General features: G+C 48.6%; 4 protein-coding genes across 4 annotated transcripts; 2 read left to right on the top strand and 2 right to left on the bottom strand.

Moving 5' to 3' along the window:
* Window positions 1–20: 20 nt before the first annotated feature.
* Window positions 21–577, bottom strand: CTHT_0072210 (mitochondrial 37S ribosomal protein bS6m; the record flags this gene model as incomplete). Its single annotated transcript, XM_006697419.1, has 3 exons — window positions 21–312; window positions 446–477; window positions 554–577. The coding sequence occupies 3 exons, from the start codon at window positions 575–577 to the stop codon at window positions 21–23; spliced, it is 348 nt and encodes a 115-aa protein (XP_006697482.1).
* Window positions 578–2,079: 1,502 nt separating this feature from the next.
* On the top strand, window positions 2,080–3,399 carry CTHT_0072220 (uncharacterized protein; the record flags this gene model as incomplete). The annotated part of the gene is made up of 4 exons (XM_006697420.1): window positions 2,080–2,157; window positions 2,231–2,541; window positions 2,616–3,133; window positions 3,245–3,399. The coding sequence occupies 4 exons, from the start codon at window positions 2,080–2,082 to the stop codon at window positions 3,397–3,399; spliced, it is 1,062 nt and encodes a 353-aa protein (XP_006697483.1).
* A 4,910-nt stretch (window positions 3,400–8,309) lies between these two features.
* Window positions 8,310–9,619, top strand: CTHT_0072230 (uncharacterized protein; the record flags this gene model as incomplete). The annotated part of the gene is made up of 4 exons (XM_006697421.1): window positions 8,310–8,363; window positions 8,437–8,630; window positions 8,886–9,400; window positions 9,465–9,619. 4 exons carry the CDS (start codon window positions 8,310–8,312, stop codon window positions 9,617–9,619), a joined length of 918 nt encoding a protein of 305 aa, XP_006697484.1.
* Window positions 9,620–16,759: 7,140 nt separating this feature from the next.
* Window positions 16,760–16,963, bottom strand: CTHT_0072240 (uncharacterized protein; the record flags this gene model as incomplete). The annotated part of the gene is made up of 1 exon (XM_006697422.1): window positions 16,760–16,963. One exon carries the CDS (start codon window positions 16,961–16,963, stop codon window positions 16,760–16,762), a length of 204 nt encoding a protein of 67 aa, XP_006697485.1.
* Window positions 16,964–17,686: the final 723 nt, after the last annotated feature.

Consider the following 17,686-nt stretch of genomic DNA (forward strand, 5'->3'; position numbering starts at 1 on the left):
CCTCCGTCTTCTGCAACCTTCTACTCCAAGGCATTCCACTGAATCTGCCCGAACTTGCTCAACGTCTCGAGCTTGCCATCTCCCAACTTCACGCCACCGGACCGAATTACCCGCGGGTCGACCTTCAGCGTGTTGGTCACGGCCTGGTGCGTCTGGATCGAGCAATCATAGCGGATCACGAAGTAGTGGCCTTTGTTGTAGCGCACCTGGTTGCGCGAGACGGAGCGGGGAAGCATGAAGACGCCCCAGTTGGCGATGTCACGGATCACGCCGCCTTGTCGGAGGATGAGTTGGCCTGCGGTGAGGACGATTCTGTTTTGATCGGGAGGGGGCCGTTAGTTGAATGTGGGAGGTCGTTCGTTGTAGGAGGGATGGGAAATTGGTTGGGTAGATAGCTCGGAATATCTATGGTCTATAGAATCGGACAAGGAGGGTGGGGACGTACTCTTTCACCTCGTTGAGGGAGCCCGGACGGACCTGGAGTTGAGGCGAAAAGCCTATCAGTAATGAACCTTGTGGGAAGTGGGTGGTCTGGCGGAGCGAAGGCACTCACAATACCGATCGTCTCGTACAGCATCTTGATTGGTTTTTTTACCACAGCGGCAGCAAGGTGTTTACCGTCAGTGAGTGTCTATCCGTTGGAGAGGTACGTCCCCTGGCGATTGGCGGCGGCACTGAACGAGCGAACGTCACGGCTTTCTCACTGTCGCTGCGCTGGATGTCTGGACTCTCTGGCCAGTGAAGGGTCGCGGTCGATGAACAAGGATCTGAGCGCATATCCTGGCGGCGGAAAATTCGGCGGCAAGTTCCGCGATTCTGCCACATGGCTCGCTGCTCACCGCCTGCCGTGTTTAGACTGGAACATGCAACAGGTACGTTGACATCGCGCTCTCAACACCAACCCAATAAGTTTCAATTCGATGTTTATTTGTCGTATTATCAGCTGATGCCAGATTTATGTGGAGATCCAGTCATACAATGATATGATTACATGTTCAAATTCCAAGTGCAGGCCGCTATGAACAGAAAGTAGTGGGCGTGAATTCAGCTTGACCTTGTTTGGGTAATCTGCAGTTGTAGTTTAAAGTTTTATTGATTACTAGTGTCTGGTGCTGTAGAAGAGTCCAGATGCACATGCCAACGGATCAGTGCACGCTGGTGTTGGAACGTCCCTGGCAGTTTTTTATTCGACTCTAACCTCGCATTGCTACTCGCGGTCGAGCCATCATTGGTAATGAGAAGGATTCACGGCGCCACGCCATACCTCACAACCACATAGTGTCAGTTTCATGATGACAACCAAGAGGTTTGCAGAGTAATAGAACCAGAGGAGACAGTCAATGTGTTTTTTTACAAAGAGAAACCTTTAATTCAACTTGAGGGGCTACCCACTGGTATTCGTATCCCAAGGATGTCGGTAACAATCGAACTAGAGCTGAATAACAGCTTCAGTTTTGACTGTCGACGTGTCAACCAGAAGAACGTTATTGTTGATCGTTTTTGCTCCTCTAGCATGTTAGTCGATCATCGCTTTTACTGTATCTTATCTGTTGGACTCCTCCTTCTGTGATGCTCTCCTTTGAGTCCTCGACAAGTATTCTGGGAGTTATGCTCGCATGGTGACAAAAACGAAAGCCCCTAATCGTCAGTGGGACTTGCATACGGATTATGGAATAGTTCAAAGATGAGCGAACAACAAGTGGCAAGGAGTGGGGTATGAACACGAAACAGCCAACCTCGAAGCAGTTCTCAGTTGACCGCTGCAGCAGGGGTAGGCCGGATGCAACAGACTTGCAGTCGATATGCCCTATTAGGATGTGACTGATGGTGCCATGCATGCAGAGTGCAGATGGTCGCCCAAGGCTCTGCTGGCTCCCGCTAGATCCAGGGCTATAAGCCGTATACTTTACCTTGGTGTAACCCCCTCCCCCAAATCAGCCTCTTCCCCAAACCTTCAATTCCCGCTGCAGAGAAACTTGTGTAACTGTTGACATCAAAATTGTGCGTCCCTGAGCACTTTAGTTTGGCATTTATCCGACTCAAACCACATCGTGGACTTCGCCTGTAATTACATATACCATGGTCGAACAGTCAAGCCACAAGACCGCCAACGATACTCCATCTGCCGGCATTCTTCCCGCATCTCACTGGGCACATGTATGTTACTCACTTCCTCATATGAATCATGAGTTTATTGATCATTTACTTATAACAACGCTCTTCTATCTAGCCCGATGATGAACCTAGCGCTGCAGGAAATGACGACACCTCTTCTCTGTACACCTCAGACTCCTTCTCGAGCACTACTTCGGTGGCAAGCAGTCTGCGCCGGTTTCGCAGTCTCCATGGCCGAACGTATCATTCGGAGATAGGCAATGCTGTGTCCTGGACACCAAACGACCAGAAGCATATCGAGATGCTCGATTTAATGCACGCCACTTGTTTGACAGCCATACATGAGAAGCTGTTTTTAGCACCTCTTGATACTGAGAAATTGAAAAGTGTCCTGGATGTTGGCACAGGCGCAGGCCATTGGGCCATGTAAGTGTGACAAACCCACCCGAGTGTCGAATAAAGTCAAGAGTGTTTCTGATTCTAACTATTACTACCGCCAGCGATATGGGTGATTTATACCCGAATGCCGAGGTCATTGGCACTGATATAACGCCCATGCAGCCGTCTTGGGTTCCTCCCAATGTGAGCTTCCAGATCGATGATGCAAACCTTGAGTGGACCTTCTCCGATAATCGTTTTGACTTCGTTCATTTGCGTTTCCTTGTTGGATGTATAACCGACTGGAATGCTTTTTATCGTGAGGCATTCCGTTGTACCAAGCCGGGAGGTTGGATAGAACATTTCGAGGCCTACGTCCACTGGTATGACGACGCGGAACCGATTCCTGAGGGGAGCACGCTGGACATCTATAACAAGGCCTTCTCGGAAGCCGGAAAAAAGGCCGGGCGTACCTTCGACGTACTTCCGGACGACATACAAAAGAAAGGAATGGAAGCAGCTGGCTTCGTCGATATTCAGGTAAAGGATATCAAGATCCCCTTCGGCCCTTGGCCCGAGGATGCGCATGAGAAGGAACTCGGTCTTCTCGCCAAAGCGTACACATTAGCAGATCTCGAGGGTATGCTGCATTCGCCTCTCCTTCCCCCCCCCACCCACCGGAGGGTACCCCCCGCGGTGAATTTTTTTATACCAGTTCCCAGTCTGAGAATTGTGTGCTAATTCTACCCAGGATGGTTGGTCTTCACCTTCACTGAAATTCTCGGCTGGGAGCCGGAATATACGCAGGTCTTCATTGCCCATGTCAGGAAAGAAATTAACAACCCCAAACGAAAGCTCTCGTTCAGATATCGTGTGGTTTACGGCAGGAAGCCTGAGACTTCGTAAATATAAGCATTCTAGGTGATCTTTTTTCGGCTTGTTTCCATGGCTTTGAAAGAGCAACATTACCTACACCATGAAACTGGGGTTGGGCTTTTGCGGCAGCTGCGTTTGGGCCAGATAGTCATCAGTAGAAAATGTTGGTCCAAAGGCATGCAAAGATTATTGTCAGCTGGACTTCTCACTGTAGCGTAGGAAAAACAATAAACTTTAAGCGGCTTAAGAATCCAGATGCAGAAAGGTTGTTGAGGCCTATATATGTTCGGTCAAGCTGTACGCAACTCCCTGGGCGAAGAGTTAGACGAGGCACCTAAGAAGTTCAGGAACCAACCCGTCTTTAGAGTTGGGCTGTTTGCTCCTCCATTGCAGAGCAGGATCACAAGTTCAAACGACTACGTCCTCGTTCCATTTTCGATATCAACAGGAACCAGGAACCTGTAATCTTGATAATTGGCATAATTGACATTTCTGCAAGTTGTAATAGTGTGAAACATCATTAGCTACCGGTACTGCCGAGATATCAGCAAGCCCCGCGCCCATGATAGGATGCATTCAAACAGAAAGATTATGTAAGTTGAAGCGAATAGATCATTGAATGACTGTATACATGCAGAAACTCGGGTGCGTCCACGACAGGTTCAGTGCACACATCATTCCATGCCGCGGTTTGACAAATCGCGATTCCCAATTCCAACATGCTGCCCATATCCTGAAGTTAATATACCGTGCACAACGGCAAGACTTTGCGCCAACCCTCAATTGGTTTCGGGCTTGCGACCATATACAACCCGACGTAAGAAGTAGAGATTGAGCTCCGGATCATGCAATTGCTTTCGGACATGTGCCAAAAAGACCTGGCTTTCTTCTGGCTTCCAGTTCAGGATATTGTTCAATGTGTAAAGCATCCATCCTAGGTGCATTAACTTAGTATCCTTATTCTCGCTGACTCAAGTGCATGAAGCATAGGTAGTGATGCATGTCTTAGTTCTTGGAACAGAGAGAAAGGGAAAATGCTTACCATCGAGGTCTTCCATGAATGCAGCCTTCGTAATGATGCCGAGCTCTTTCTGGAGCTCATCTTTTGGCCAGTTCCCGAACGGCACCTTGATATTTCGAACTTGGATGTCCGTAAAACCGGCGGATTCCATGCCCTTTCTCTGGAGGTCGTCTTGGTATAAGGTGAACGAACGGCCTGATTTTTGTCCCGCTTCCGCAAAGATAGCTTCTAAGCGACCTAGCGGACTATCCGGGGGGATCGGCTTGACATCGGATATGTACTTCAATTGTACCTCCGTCTGTTCGAACCAACCGCCAGGCTTGGTACAACGGAACGCCTGTTTATAGAAGGCGTTCCAATCAACAATACAGCCTAGCAAGAAACGCACGTAGATAAAGTCGAACGTATTGTCTGGAAATGTCCATTCGAGATTGGCATCATCAATCTGAAAGCTAACATTGGGGGGGACCCAGGATGGCTGGATTGGGGTGATATCGGTACCAATGACCTCCACATTAGGATGAACATCACCAAAATCACTAGGAAAGCACAGTTAGAATTGCCCACGAAACGAGATACAATGGTCACTTGAAGTAGAATAGTCAAAATCCATCATTAACGTAAGAATTGTGACTCTCACTTACATTGCCCAATGTCCAGCGCCGGTGCCAACATCGAGTACCTTTTGTATCTTGGCCGAGTCGAGAGGGGACAGATGGAGTTTTCCATCCATTGCCAACAAGCATGAGGCATGTCTATAATAGAAACAAGCACTAGTTAGTGGAACGAGCAACTTGACGTCAATAGACTCTGCGTTTGATGAAAACCGTACACTAGGTCCTGAACCTCAACATGCTTCTCATCATTCGGGGTCCATGACTGGGCATTTCCAATCTCCGAATGATAAGTACGACCATGAAGGCTTCGGTAGTGCCGAAGGCTGCTTGCGACAGATGTGGTGCTCGAAAGAAAACTACTCCGAAACGATGAAGTGTCACTTTGTTCATCCTCAGGCTCCTGCGTGGTCTTCTACATCTCGACGCAAGGTCACTTAGTGAGCAGGTGATAACACACGAGTAATTTCAAAGGACTGTCAAACATACCTTCCCCCAATGAGATGCCGGGAGAACACCTGGATTATTATCTGACTTTCCCATTGTTGAGGATGAGATCAATTGAAGGACCTGGTTTGCTTAAGATTCTTGACGTATGTTATAGGAATAATAGTTGATGGACAAAGAAACCTGCAAAGAGACAGCTTTTGTATGATTTTGACGGAGAAGTTTAGCGAAAGCTCGGAAGGCTGGCCGCTTTGACGATCTTGGGTATCTTAAATCCTCAGAGGTAACGTTCTCGCTTTGGTGACAGAACCGAGTGACCTCGGGGGACTTTCCCGATAACCCCTGCATGCATCGGAGGGGTTCCTCATGTGGGGGTGTTTTCTGCAGGACAGCAGCAGCCGAGCTGCTGTGATTGCAGCATCAACCTACATATTGTTACATATTTTTATTCTTCTATGGCATTGTATATGCATATGCTGGTATGCAACAGGTTCTGTTGGTTCTGAACTTGATAAGGGTGCATGTGCTTGGTTGCTGAAGAGCAAATATCTGATGATTCCAACTGCATGTATGCATTAACAGCTGCTTGAACCGTGGGGGAACTTTGGTTACGAGACGCTGAGGCATGTTGGTATGATTGTATACATGCAGATGTCCATGTGAGATCCGTAGACAACAGCCACGTCGCCCTGTCGGCCTTCGCTCTGTTCGCTCTGTAGGCCGGGACACCGTCTGTGATTGAATACCTACACCTTCAGAGCAAAATGAGTACTGGTGATTTATTGAGACGTGTTCGTACCTTTAGTTGAGATTCAACATTCTACAGCAGCACCAGACGCCAGGCTGCAGAATTTTCTCTTGCCAACAACTCTATCGTTGCGGCCATCGACATTCTTGAACCAGACAACTGCTCTCGAGATTGTGACCACGTCCTTAACGATGTTGGAGTCAGCTAACAATTCTGGCATCTTACCAGCTTCTCATTGGGCAAATGTATATTCTCCCCTCTCTTCGATGTCAGTTCAAGCAAGTTAGGAGAATTCTTTGGGCGAGGGGCAAGCCCACAGGCATAGGATACGTAATCAACAGGATTCGGATATGTCAACTGACTCTTTTGCACATATATTCTAACAACGCAATCGCAGCTCGGGATCGAGGCAGTGTAGCAGGACAAGGAAGATGAATGGTCCGATATTTCTTCGGTACGGGGTAGCCTTGCATCAAGCACTACCTCCATCGCAAGCAGTCTCCGCCAATATCGAAGCCTTAATGGCCGAACGTATCACTCTGAGATTGGGCAGGCCGAGTCATGGACCCCAAACGATGCAAAACACGTCGAAGTATTGGGTCTCTTGTATGTGATCGGGTTGCTATCTGCGCATCGTTGTTTCAGAAACTAATCAGGCTCTGTCCAAGACATGTTTCATGTTTATTAGCCTTGGATGGGAAGCTTCATCTCACTCCTCTCGATGATACAAAGCTGAAAAAGGTCCTTGATGCTGGAACTGGTGGAGGGCATTGGGCAATGTAAGTATTGAAACACCTATAGTAGTTATATGTAAGCTAATCAGTTCCCAGAGACTTTGCCGACCTTCATCCAAACACAGAGGTTATTGGCACGGACATTACGCCAATCCAGCCATCTTGAATTCCCCAAACCTAACTTTCGAAATCGATGACGCCAATCAAGACTGGACATTTCCAAGCGATTCCTTTGACTTTATTCATATCCGTTTCCTCCTTGGCTGCATTTCAGACTGGTATGCCTTCTATAAGGAGGCCTTCCGTTGCACCAAGCCCGGTGGCTGGCTTGAACACCAGGAAGTTGATCCGATTTGGCGTAGCGACACACCATTCCCCGAAGATAGCCCTCTAGGTCAGCTTAACAAAGTATACCCCGAGGCTGGAAGGAAGTCCGGACGTTCCTTCACGCTATATGCTGACAACGTGCAACAAAAATGCATGGAAGCCGCCGGATTTGTGGATATCCAAGTTATGGACATTAAGGTTCCGTTCGGGAACTGGCCAGAAAACAAACAACAAAAAGAACTTGGTATCGTAACAAAAGCTGTTACACTGGCAGATTTGACGGCAAGTCTCCCCTTAAAATTTCAGAACCAGGCTTTGAGCACAGATATCCTTGTTATATCACATCAAACGAATAATCGCTAATTTTATTTCAGGGTGGTTCTTATATGCAATGTGTGAGACGCTGGGCTGGAAAAAAGACGAGGCTCTCGTTTTTCTAGCCCATGTCCGGAAGCAGTTAAATCAGCCAGGATTGAATCTTTACTGTATACGTCGTGTTGTCTACGGTCGTAAGCCAGAGACTTGCTGAAAGCCGGTCGAATGTAGCTTGGAGGGAAATGCAGTGTGTTTTGGTCTGGCCATTGAATCAAAACTTGTTATTCTCAACAGCCCGTAGTCAAACTCCGCTGTGGACTCGAATGTAAAACTAATGCTCCGGTTTATGTGCCCACCCATACTGTGTAATCCCTCCTGCATGAGTAGTCCGAAATATACACCGTGTATCGTCTTAAAAGTTAAGCAGATGCCACTGGGTACGACGTCATGCACTGCGTAATTCAGCATGCAATGTTGACCTAGCTAACGAAAAGTTGCATTGCATGCTGCGTGGGGAAGTGATGCGTGCAGAGATATGCGGCAGGGTTCAGAGTTACCCGGATGCCTGGTCGAGGGGCAGTTGAAGTGGATATATAAGGACCTTGAGCATGCCAGCCAAAGATAAATCAGTGTCTGATTGAACGGATCGCTTTCCTTCTAACATCGGATCATTGCAGACACTCAAGCCTTTTAGTGAAGCCACTTCTGGCCAATATCATTTTCCACTCTTAATAATGACACAGAAATCCAATGATCCTGGCATTCTTCCAGATTCCCACTGGACAAATGTAAGCTTTGATCACAAATTCCCTACTGCTCCCCCGTCATATTCTTATTTTCTTACACTGTTTATGATCTCAGCTCGACCCTGTGGAAATTGAAGAGGGTCCGGACAGCAAAGAAGATGCAGAGTCGATTCTCACGAGTACTGCTTCAATAACAAGTAGTCTTCTGCGCTTCCGCAGTCTTCATGGCCGGACCTTTCACTCTGAGCTTGGTAATGCACAGGCCTGGGAGCCAAACGATAGAAAGCATATCGAGTCATTAGACCTCCTGTATGTTTTCTCCGCTTGAGCATTGGCCAATTTTTTGCTTTTCCCTAAGGCCTATCCGGATCAACTAACTCAAGTACACTCATGCAGGCATGCCTCCTATCTGCTAGCAATGGACGGAAAACTGCACTTTGCCCCTCTGGAATTTCCAAAGGTTAAAAAAGTTCTCGATCTTGGCACAGGTGCAGGCCATTGGGCAATGCAAGTGAAACCATCATCCGATAAATAAACAGCCTTCTCGTGGCTAACGATTTGCAGTGATTTTGGTGATCTTCACCCTGATGTCGAGGTAATTGGCACAGACATTACACCTATCCAACCAACCTGGGTTCCCCCAAATGTCAGCTTCCAAATCGACGATGCAACCCGCGAGTGGACTTTTTCGGAAAACACATTCGATTTCATTCACATCCGGTTCCTGCTTGGATGCGTCATCGACTGGGATGCTCTTTACCAGCAGGCCTTCCGTTGTCTCAAGCCTGGTGGCTGGATTGAGCACCAGGAAGTTTCTGCACACTGGTATTCTGAGAAGGGAATCGACGAAGATAGTCCGCTTGGTCAATATCCCAAGATCTATCGGGAAGCTGGGAACAGAATGGGTCGTACCTTCATGCTTTATGAAGACGAAATCCAAAAAAAAGGCATGGAAGCCGCTGGGTTTACTGATATTCACGTCCGAGATATTAAGGTTCCATTTGGCGACTGGCCAGAAGATGAACACCAAAGAGAGATCGGCCTTATTACCAAGGCTGGAGCGATGGCAGACCTTGACGGTATGTTCTTTTCCCATATCTTATTCATTAACACCTAGAACTAATCACGATCTCTTGCTCTTAGGATGGATCATTTATGTATTGAACGAGGTTCTCGGCTGGCAGCCTGAGGCGTCGCAAGTTTTCCTAGCCCACGTGCGAAGGCAGCTTAGAGAACCAGGATTAAACCTCTACTGGATGCGCCGTATCGTATATGCTCGCAAGCCTGAAACTTCCTAAGCGCTTTCTGAATGAATTCAACTCAATTGTTCATGGGATTTGGGATAATGCGGAAGCCTCAATGAGTGTGTTTTCTATTTCCAAGGCAAGCGAGCTTACGCTGGTCTCGCAATTATTTAGACAATGTATACGAGACTCGCATTTTGAGGCGATCTTTTAGAAGTCAGTTTGGAATTGTTGCAATCTATATGTTACTATCTCTTTGTTTACATTGACTGATCGATTCCGAGAACTGGTCACTGTTTGGGGTTTTTCTCTTCACGACACTTAATTCTCTTATACCAGAAACACATCTAAAGTCCGCTCAACAGCCCGGTAGCTCAGTAATTTTACCCCTAGGCTTGCTCCTAAGTGCTGTAAATGCCATATATTCTTCCATTTCTCATCCTTCTACCCATGTCCTCTTTGTCCTTTATCCTGCGCTCCTTCCCCCCACCCTCCGACGTTCTTCCTTTTTTTCTTCCTGCAGCTGTTCTGTGGTCCATGTTATTAGCCCTGTTCTGCAACCTCTAACCCAATTTCAACATTTGATTCTAGAATCTGCTCCTTGGTCCATGCCCTGAACAGCTAAGTGGCTTTTGAAACGCGGTCGAAAAAGGGTGTCGATATTGGTCACGAAGCTGGAGAGGACGATCTACATCAAACTGTAGCTGGCTTTTAGGTAGAGAGGTTCATCTATTAAAGCCAAGGTACCAAGAAGCAAGGGAGCTGTCGAAGTCATCCTCCCAAAGGCTAGAACTGCAGCAGCGATGAGGGGTGGGTGAGTGTTTGGAAGTGAGTTTGACTGATGCAATAAGGGATGAACCCTATAATGTTATCTTAAAAACAATTGAACCACGACGCATGATCAGGAGACTCGTCAGAGTATTCGGTACGCGAGCTAGTCAATACCGAGGGACAAAAATGAGAAAGCTCTTAGCTCAGAATATTGGCGTTGCGGCTTGAGGGGCTTAACTGGATGATTGGTCAACGGCAGTCCACAAAACCTGAAGGGAGAAGTGGATCTTAAAAAATATAATGCTTTCCTGACACCAGACCGACCTCTTCCGCTCCCCTGAGCACAACTGATGTTCCAAGGAGGGCTAGGCACAATGAAACGCTAGTCACCGTTTAATCTAGAGGTTGATACACGAGATGTGTATATAGTGCAGTTTAAGCAGCCCATAATCACCTCTTGGCCGCCCGTCGTGGGTACGGCCAAGCACTCTCCAGGGCGACATGGGTCAAAATTATACTACAATTCAATTTAATTCAAGTCGATATATGAAATCACTTGAGCGGACGTCCCACCCCCTTCTCCTACGTTTTCAAAGCCCTACCTCTGTGGAAGTCAACGCTGCTGTCTTACTACCTCTATTATCCATTTTCTTCTAGCTCTCCTTTCTGCCTAAACCGCGATATCTCACGACTGCGAAGCCGATTTCCAGTTCCGCGCAGTCCTCAATTTCGAATAAGCAGTGCCACTGGATGGCTGCAATGCCTGGTGAGAGAAGTAGCAAAGCTTGCGAATAGCAACATCTACCATGACATCAACACGTCCAGAGCAATTCTGAGGTCTCTGCATGTTGACTCTAGCCGGCTGGTTGCTGAAGAGCTCGTTCCCGTTACAACCGTTGCTGTTAGCTGCAGATAGCCAGCAGGTTAGCTGCTTCTGTCTTAGGCATTGTTGACTCGTTCGTGCCGCCTTATCTCTCCGTCAACACCTATCTCTATGTCGCCCCACTCCCTAGGCGGCGTGTGGGGAAACAAGCCCGGAGTTGTACCTGCTGATCGAACAGTAACACGCCACGTCACTTCTCAAGTAACGAGTATTCTCGACAAGACATAGGCAGGTACACGGTATGCGACTTCCTTTCTGTCTACGCAGGAGCGTTGACTGCGACCAAGCTCCGGAAGCTTGGTGATTCGCGTCGCGACTCGTAGCCAGGATGCCGGAGATGTGGTCTGACCCAGTGACCTCTCACTGCGAGCCTCGAGGAATCGTTTCGCTGAGGGCTGCGGCTCCATTAGAAGCTTTTATCAAAGATGACAGAATGAAAACTGTAAATTACAACAGAATTCAACTGGTATTGATATTTTAGAACTCTAAAGACTGCCTAAATGCATCGCAGATCGCAATAAGGAAGCTCGGTTTCACAGTCGACGTTATGGGTCCGTTTTCGGCGCAGGTACTGTACCCGGACCGGAGTTTCTCCAACGTACAGGTCCACTTTCTTCCCGTGACCCGGAGACCGCGAACCCCGCTTTACAGCTTAGACTAGCGCCTTCCGTTTCAATCGGGACCGCATCTTCCGTGCCTGTTTATTTTCACGATTAACACGTGTTTTTGGGTCATTGCATGTGATCGCGGGCAAGGACACACACTGGTGCTCGGCCAGAATACTCATTGCCACTTTCCCCTCCTCGGAAGTTCTAAATTCTCCCAGGTTATTACACATTGCTAAGCAGTCACCATCCAGATCGAAATTCACCGCAGCAGCAACACGCGTTTTAGATTCAATCACCAACATCAGACAGAGTCAGCTATCATGTTTTCCATCACCTCTTTTGAGTGGCCCTCCTGCTCTTATGTCGGTCACACCCACGGCGCGGTCCTGTCGACTCCTCGCTGGCTTTGGAAGGGGATTATGCGACTGAAGCAAGAGAACTATGCATATTTTAATCACAAATACCCATAAGACGGGCGGCAGTGTGCTTTCATTGGTCTACCCACAGATTGGATAAAAGGAAGCGGCCGCACCGCTCCATGGCCTGAATCAAGTCCTTTCGTCTTACCTCCCATTCATCCCAAAGTCACCGGCGAGTTGCGAAATTTTGGCCCACTTGTTTTTAGCGACATGGTCGATCGGATTGAAAACAGGAGCTGGATCTGCAGCTTCAATCTTTTAAAGAATTCGGTCGGATCTTTGGATGGCACGCTGCGATGAAGCAGCCAGACTTTTGGGTCCAACTGTATACTGCTCGTGCTGTCGTGGGTCCGCCGATTCTGACGCCACTGCTGCTGTCGCTGGAGGCTCTTCTTCTGGCCCCTTCACTCTGCTTCTCTCCCCCTCTCCTCCCCCCCAAAATGACTTTTGAATCGAATCACCAATGGGATCTCCAGTCGAGAAGAGTCCAGCTGGCCCGCCCGAGCTGCCCTTCTCCGCCAGCAGTTTTGTTCCGTTCCCGAGGTTGCACCCCCAGGATCGGTGGGAGAACCTGCTGTTATCAGTCGGCCAGCCCCACGCTTTTCGTCCACTTCGTCTCCGGCCCCCGCCACCCGTCGTGGCTTGTGCCTTCTTCCTCAGCCGCTTGCCCGGCCTCGGTCTCCTCACCTCCTCTCGTGCCGCCCACACCTTGCCCCGAAAGGGGCTCACTTTCATCCTCCTCCGCTGCTGCTGAGACGCGGCCGCAGCAGCAAGTGTAGGCACGGCACCGGAACCATCTCCATTGAGCAACAAGGCCCTGACTCGAGGAGAGTAACGGGTCTTAGCTCTCCCACATAGGGTGGGATGCTTGGTGTGTGGCAGTTGGTGCAACCGTCGGCTTGCGTTTTTTAGGGCCCCATTTGGTTAACTTGGTGAGGAGGTCTTGATGTGTTTGGTTTTTCTTGCGCTCTTTTGTTTACGATCTTTCTATTGGAGTGGGATATGGGCACGGATGGCATTGTTTCGGTTCTTCTCTGGTTTTTGGCAGAGTTAGGGGCAGAGTTAGGTATTGTCGATGGACAGGGTTAGAGGTAGGAATATGGTTGATGGAGTGTGTTTATGGTATCACATGGGAGCATGGTCATGATTGTGGGTTAGGTGGCATGGAGAGAGAAAAGAGTTGTTCGTCATCATTTTTCCATGTGTCTTCGGTGTGTGATATTGTACTCGCTTCCAGTTCCTTCCCCGTGTGTATTTCCAGATTGGTCAGACCAGATGTCCTCAATTCTTTGGGTCCATAAGCCCCGATCGGTAGTTGATTCCCCGAATGCCTTTGTAACCCAGAGACTCAGAGTCATCGGCATGCTCACCCAATCATGTGCGTCGAGCCCGATTCCAGCCGGGGGATCGACAGCCTTTGGACTTCACCGTACCCTGATAGTGAGTGCAAAGATCTTAAAAATATATGACTTCATTTGGCTGTACGGTTGATAGTCCCATTACCTCTAGCAACCCGGCGTACGCAATATTGCGGCCCTGAAACGATACTGCGATACTAGGGACCTCTCCGTTAGTTAGACTCCGGCTTGAAACCATAGATAATGCGGCAGACGAGATAACAATGCATCTTGGGACCGTTGAGTTACGGAGAGCTGTCTCAACTCTGCCGTCCAGCCCATTATCGCTTGATGCATACAATCGTCAGCAAGTGTCCTCCCAGATGCAAACCATTAGCATACGGATTCGTACATATTGGCACGATAGAAGCTTGTGGACGAAAGGACTGGAGTCCTGCAGGTCAAGAAGCCTGGGAATGAAGAGAAAGACGAGAACGTGCCGTCAAATCTTTAGGAAGACAACTATATTTCTGATCCACTGTTGGAGATCTTACTCTGCTCCTCAGACCAAACCAGTCCCCTTACGATGGAATGGTTAACTCCAGCCCTCGCTGTCTTTAACGTTGACAAAGCCTCTTTCTTCCCGGGCCATCTCGTTCTTCGGCCGGATTATCTTCGAACGGTTGGCAGCTATCGTAATTATGTTCCATCTTTTGGCCTTCCATGCTGACTAATAGATACGAAAATTAGTTGGTTGTTCTTGTCATCGTCAATTTGGAAGGATAGATTGGGTCATGGGATCCATCGGGATTAGATCAGAGTTAGCCATATCCGTGCCAAGAACTATGGTGGAGGAACGTATGGCAGTAAAGTCTCTGGGACGAGAAAGAGTTAGCGTAGGGGGCTTGGTGATGGAAGGGGGAAAGGTTGGGTGTGAGTTCTTGGGATGACGGGGGATGAACTTGGAGGAAGGGCAGAAGCTTGGGGGACATAGAACATTCATCATCCCGTAATGCACTACATCGGTACTTCGGTGTGCATCCTCTCCTTTCGTATCCAGGACTGGGCATTGCCAGTGTCGGGATGATGGGTGTGGCCATGTAGGCTTCGGAATCGTAACACATTGATTGTGCTAGAGGGCTGTGCTTGACAGGGGAGAGGATACAACGTTTTCGTAGCCCTTTTCGCCTGGTATCTTTTTTTGTGTTCGAGCTCTAGTTGCGGTCGAGCTATTAAAAGAAGTGATAACCCTCGAAGAAGGGGCATTTGTCAAAGATGACAGGTCTGTGTCCAGTGAGAAGCGGGTAGAAGTTTGCTTCTATGGCTGTTGATGACGCCATTGTAAGTGTAGAATATGGCCAGCGCGAGAGTTGTCGGTGCGAAGGGCGAGTAATGACTTATGAATCAACGACGGTCAGTTTGTGTGAGTAAGGTTGAAATTTGACTGGAGCAGCCTTTCTGCTATATCTTTGTTAAGACTGTTCGTCAGTGTGTCGTCGAAGTCAAACAGACCACTGCGCATGAAAAGGCTGCAAACATAGGTAACTCTGACAGCATTTCTGCGTCCAATTGGGCAATTTTTTCCGTAACACAGCGTCCAGGGACCGGCAACGAGTGCTGCAGTGGCTACGTAATGTTGTGACTTGGTTGTTGTTGCAGTTTGAGGGTCGGTAGACCGCAATATCATGGGTTCTGTTGGTCGAAAAGCTTGCTGCTGTTCTAAATGAGAGGCTGGAACCCGGCGATGATCTCATGATATCGGTTACAACTGGCCGATCATGATAACGATGCAAACAAGACTTAGAAGTGCTCAAGCAGGGATGGGTCCATGTTTGTAAGTGTGCTTCGAGGTCTCGACTATGCCAACGATGCTGATCACTCTCAACAACTCAATGGGCAGTTTGATCTTCAGTTTTCTTGTGAAAGTCACGAGAATTATAGCTTGAATCCTTCTTCCATGACTTTCGCGATCTTCTAGTTCTATTGACCCATTTTCAACAAAGTACATCGATATCCTGCTTCTCTGTGTTGCTGCGCTACACGACCAAACACATAAAGGCTGTGTTCGATAGGATCTGCTGAGTCCTGGCTTTATCAGAGTTCTCCCAACAATACTGCATCTCGCTAGGATGGAGCTAAGTTATATTATATTGTTAGTCAACTCAAGACTCTTGAGATAACTAACTAAGCTCGCTTTAGGGATACAAAGTGGGACCATGGAAACCGTTTTGGGTGGAACGATAGTAATGCGCTATGTGAGCTAGCCATCTGCTGGCCGCGTCTCACCCAGTAACGGCCCGTCTCCACATCAACCGGTGGACAATCGGAGAGTCGAGGTGTGCGATCATGCCCCACAACTCCGAGGTGGGGCCGAGCCGTGGGTCCTTTTTGGGTCGGAGCGGCTGGATCCGCAAATTCGGGGCGGCACCCGGTATACTTGCAGGAGATAAATGGCATGGGGGCCAAAACACTCCTTTATGGCCGCCACACTCTCGTGTTGGATGTGTTGGTGTTTGGATGGGAGCGACAGGTGCTTGCGGAGAACAGCTCTAAGTGTTTGTCATGATATGCAGGCGTGCGGCAAAGCGGGGTGTTTTCGGGATACGGAACTCCACTTTTTGGAGCTGGGTAGGGGGAGGAATAGAACTTGTCGCTCATGGACCCTGAACCTTGTCAGGGGAATGTACCGGGTAGGTTACACAGAGATGCACGGTTGAACGGGCTCTTAGCGTTCAGGGCTGGGTATAATGGCCATCATTGCTGATGAAGTGAGTCTAACTAAGTACACACTGAGATTCAAGATCTTAACAAAGATGTGCAAAGAACAGAGAGCAATCTAGATGCGAAGAAGACAGGAAGAAACAACACACCAAAGTCCTACGAAGTCTATCTCATCGTCTCGGATCCGATCAACCATGGCATGTTAAGAAGTTGTTGGAGGAATAGACGAACAATCAGCGCCTCAAGCGCTAAGAAGAGAAGATCAAAACCTCAGCTATTGTTGAAGTGCACCCTGATATCGCGTCGCTCTGTTGGATATCACGGTTAATAAAGATCATGTCCAACTTATTGAGTCCGGGGTTTTTACTCACCTCTCCCTGACTGCCTCCGATCATCTACCCCCTAAGACCTCCCCCGGTTTGTATGTCCCAGGGGGACAACACCATCCTCAATGCTCACAAGTTGGTATATTTCTTGAGCAACTCCTCACAGTCAGGGCAAAGCCCATAGCTGATGCCAGGAGTGACACGATGCTGGTTGCTCTTGGTAGGCTGGCAGGGACCATAGGTGTGACGCGTGTATTCCTCACACGAGTAGGGCACCTTGACGATGACGGAGTGCTTGCACTGCTCGTAGTAGATGTTGTTCCACCAGCACATCGTGAGGGAGTTGACGGATGCAGTTGAGTAGTGATGATCGAGCGAGACTCGAAGGTGCTTGTTGGTTAGTCAAGGATGAGTGCCCAAATATCGGACCGGACGCTGGTGACCGTGTGTAGGATGTCTTCCTTAGTGCCGAACCTGCTAAGAGCGTTCTTATAGCTGGCTATTCTCTGTTTTCTCCGATATCTCTGAGCTGCTGACGTCGTTGGTGAGGAACCGAGTCCTTATGGGAAGACCAGACGGTCCTTTTATGTCCCTTCACCGCAATTGCGATGGGAGGTAGCTTGGAATACCTATTGTGAATCAGGAGAATAGTGTGATGGGCTGAGACATCGACATGGCGGAGGGCATGTGCCCCATACAGCGTGACTGGTGACAGATCGGACTCCACATCACTGAGGGCGACATACAGATCTTTTAGACATATAGCCAACAACATATGCATGTTGGACGTGGCTTAAGGAGAGATCTATCGAAGCATCTCGGTGCGGCAGTGCCCCGTCCCAGCGTGAACAGACTGGTTAAAAGCAGGGCCTTCCCATATGGGAGACTACTCACACGGCCGCCATGGCTGCTGCAAGGCAAATAGGTAGTAAAGCCGTATCATGGGGGTTAGGAATGCCACTTCGCTATGGGAAGGGGGTTGCATCTTCCTGCACCAACAACATAGTTAAAAGATGGCGTAGAAGTGGCCATGTGGATTTAATGCTAGCAAATATG

The sequence above is a fragment of the Thermochaetoides thermophila genome (genome assembly GCF_000221225.1).
Source record: "Thermochaetoides thermophila DSM 1495 unplaced genomic scaffold scf7180000011822, whole genome shotgun sequence".
NCBI classification, from domain to species: Eukaryota; Fungi; Ascomycota; class Sordariomycetes; order Sordariales; family Chaetomiaceae; genus Thermochaetoides; species Thermochaetoides thermophila.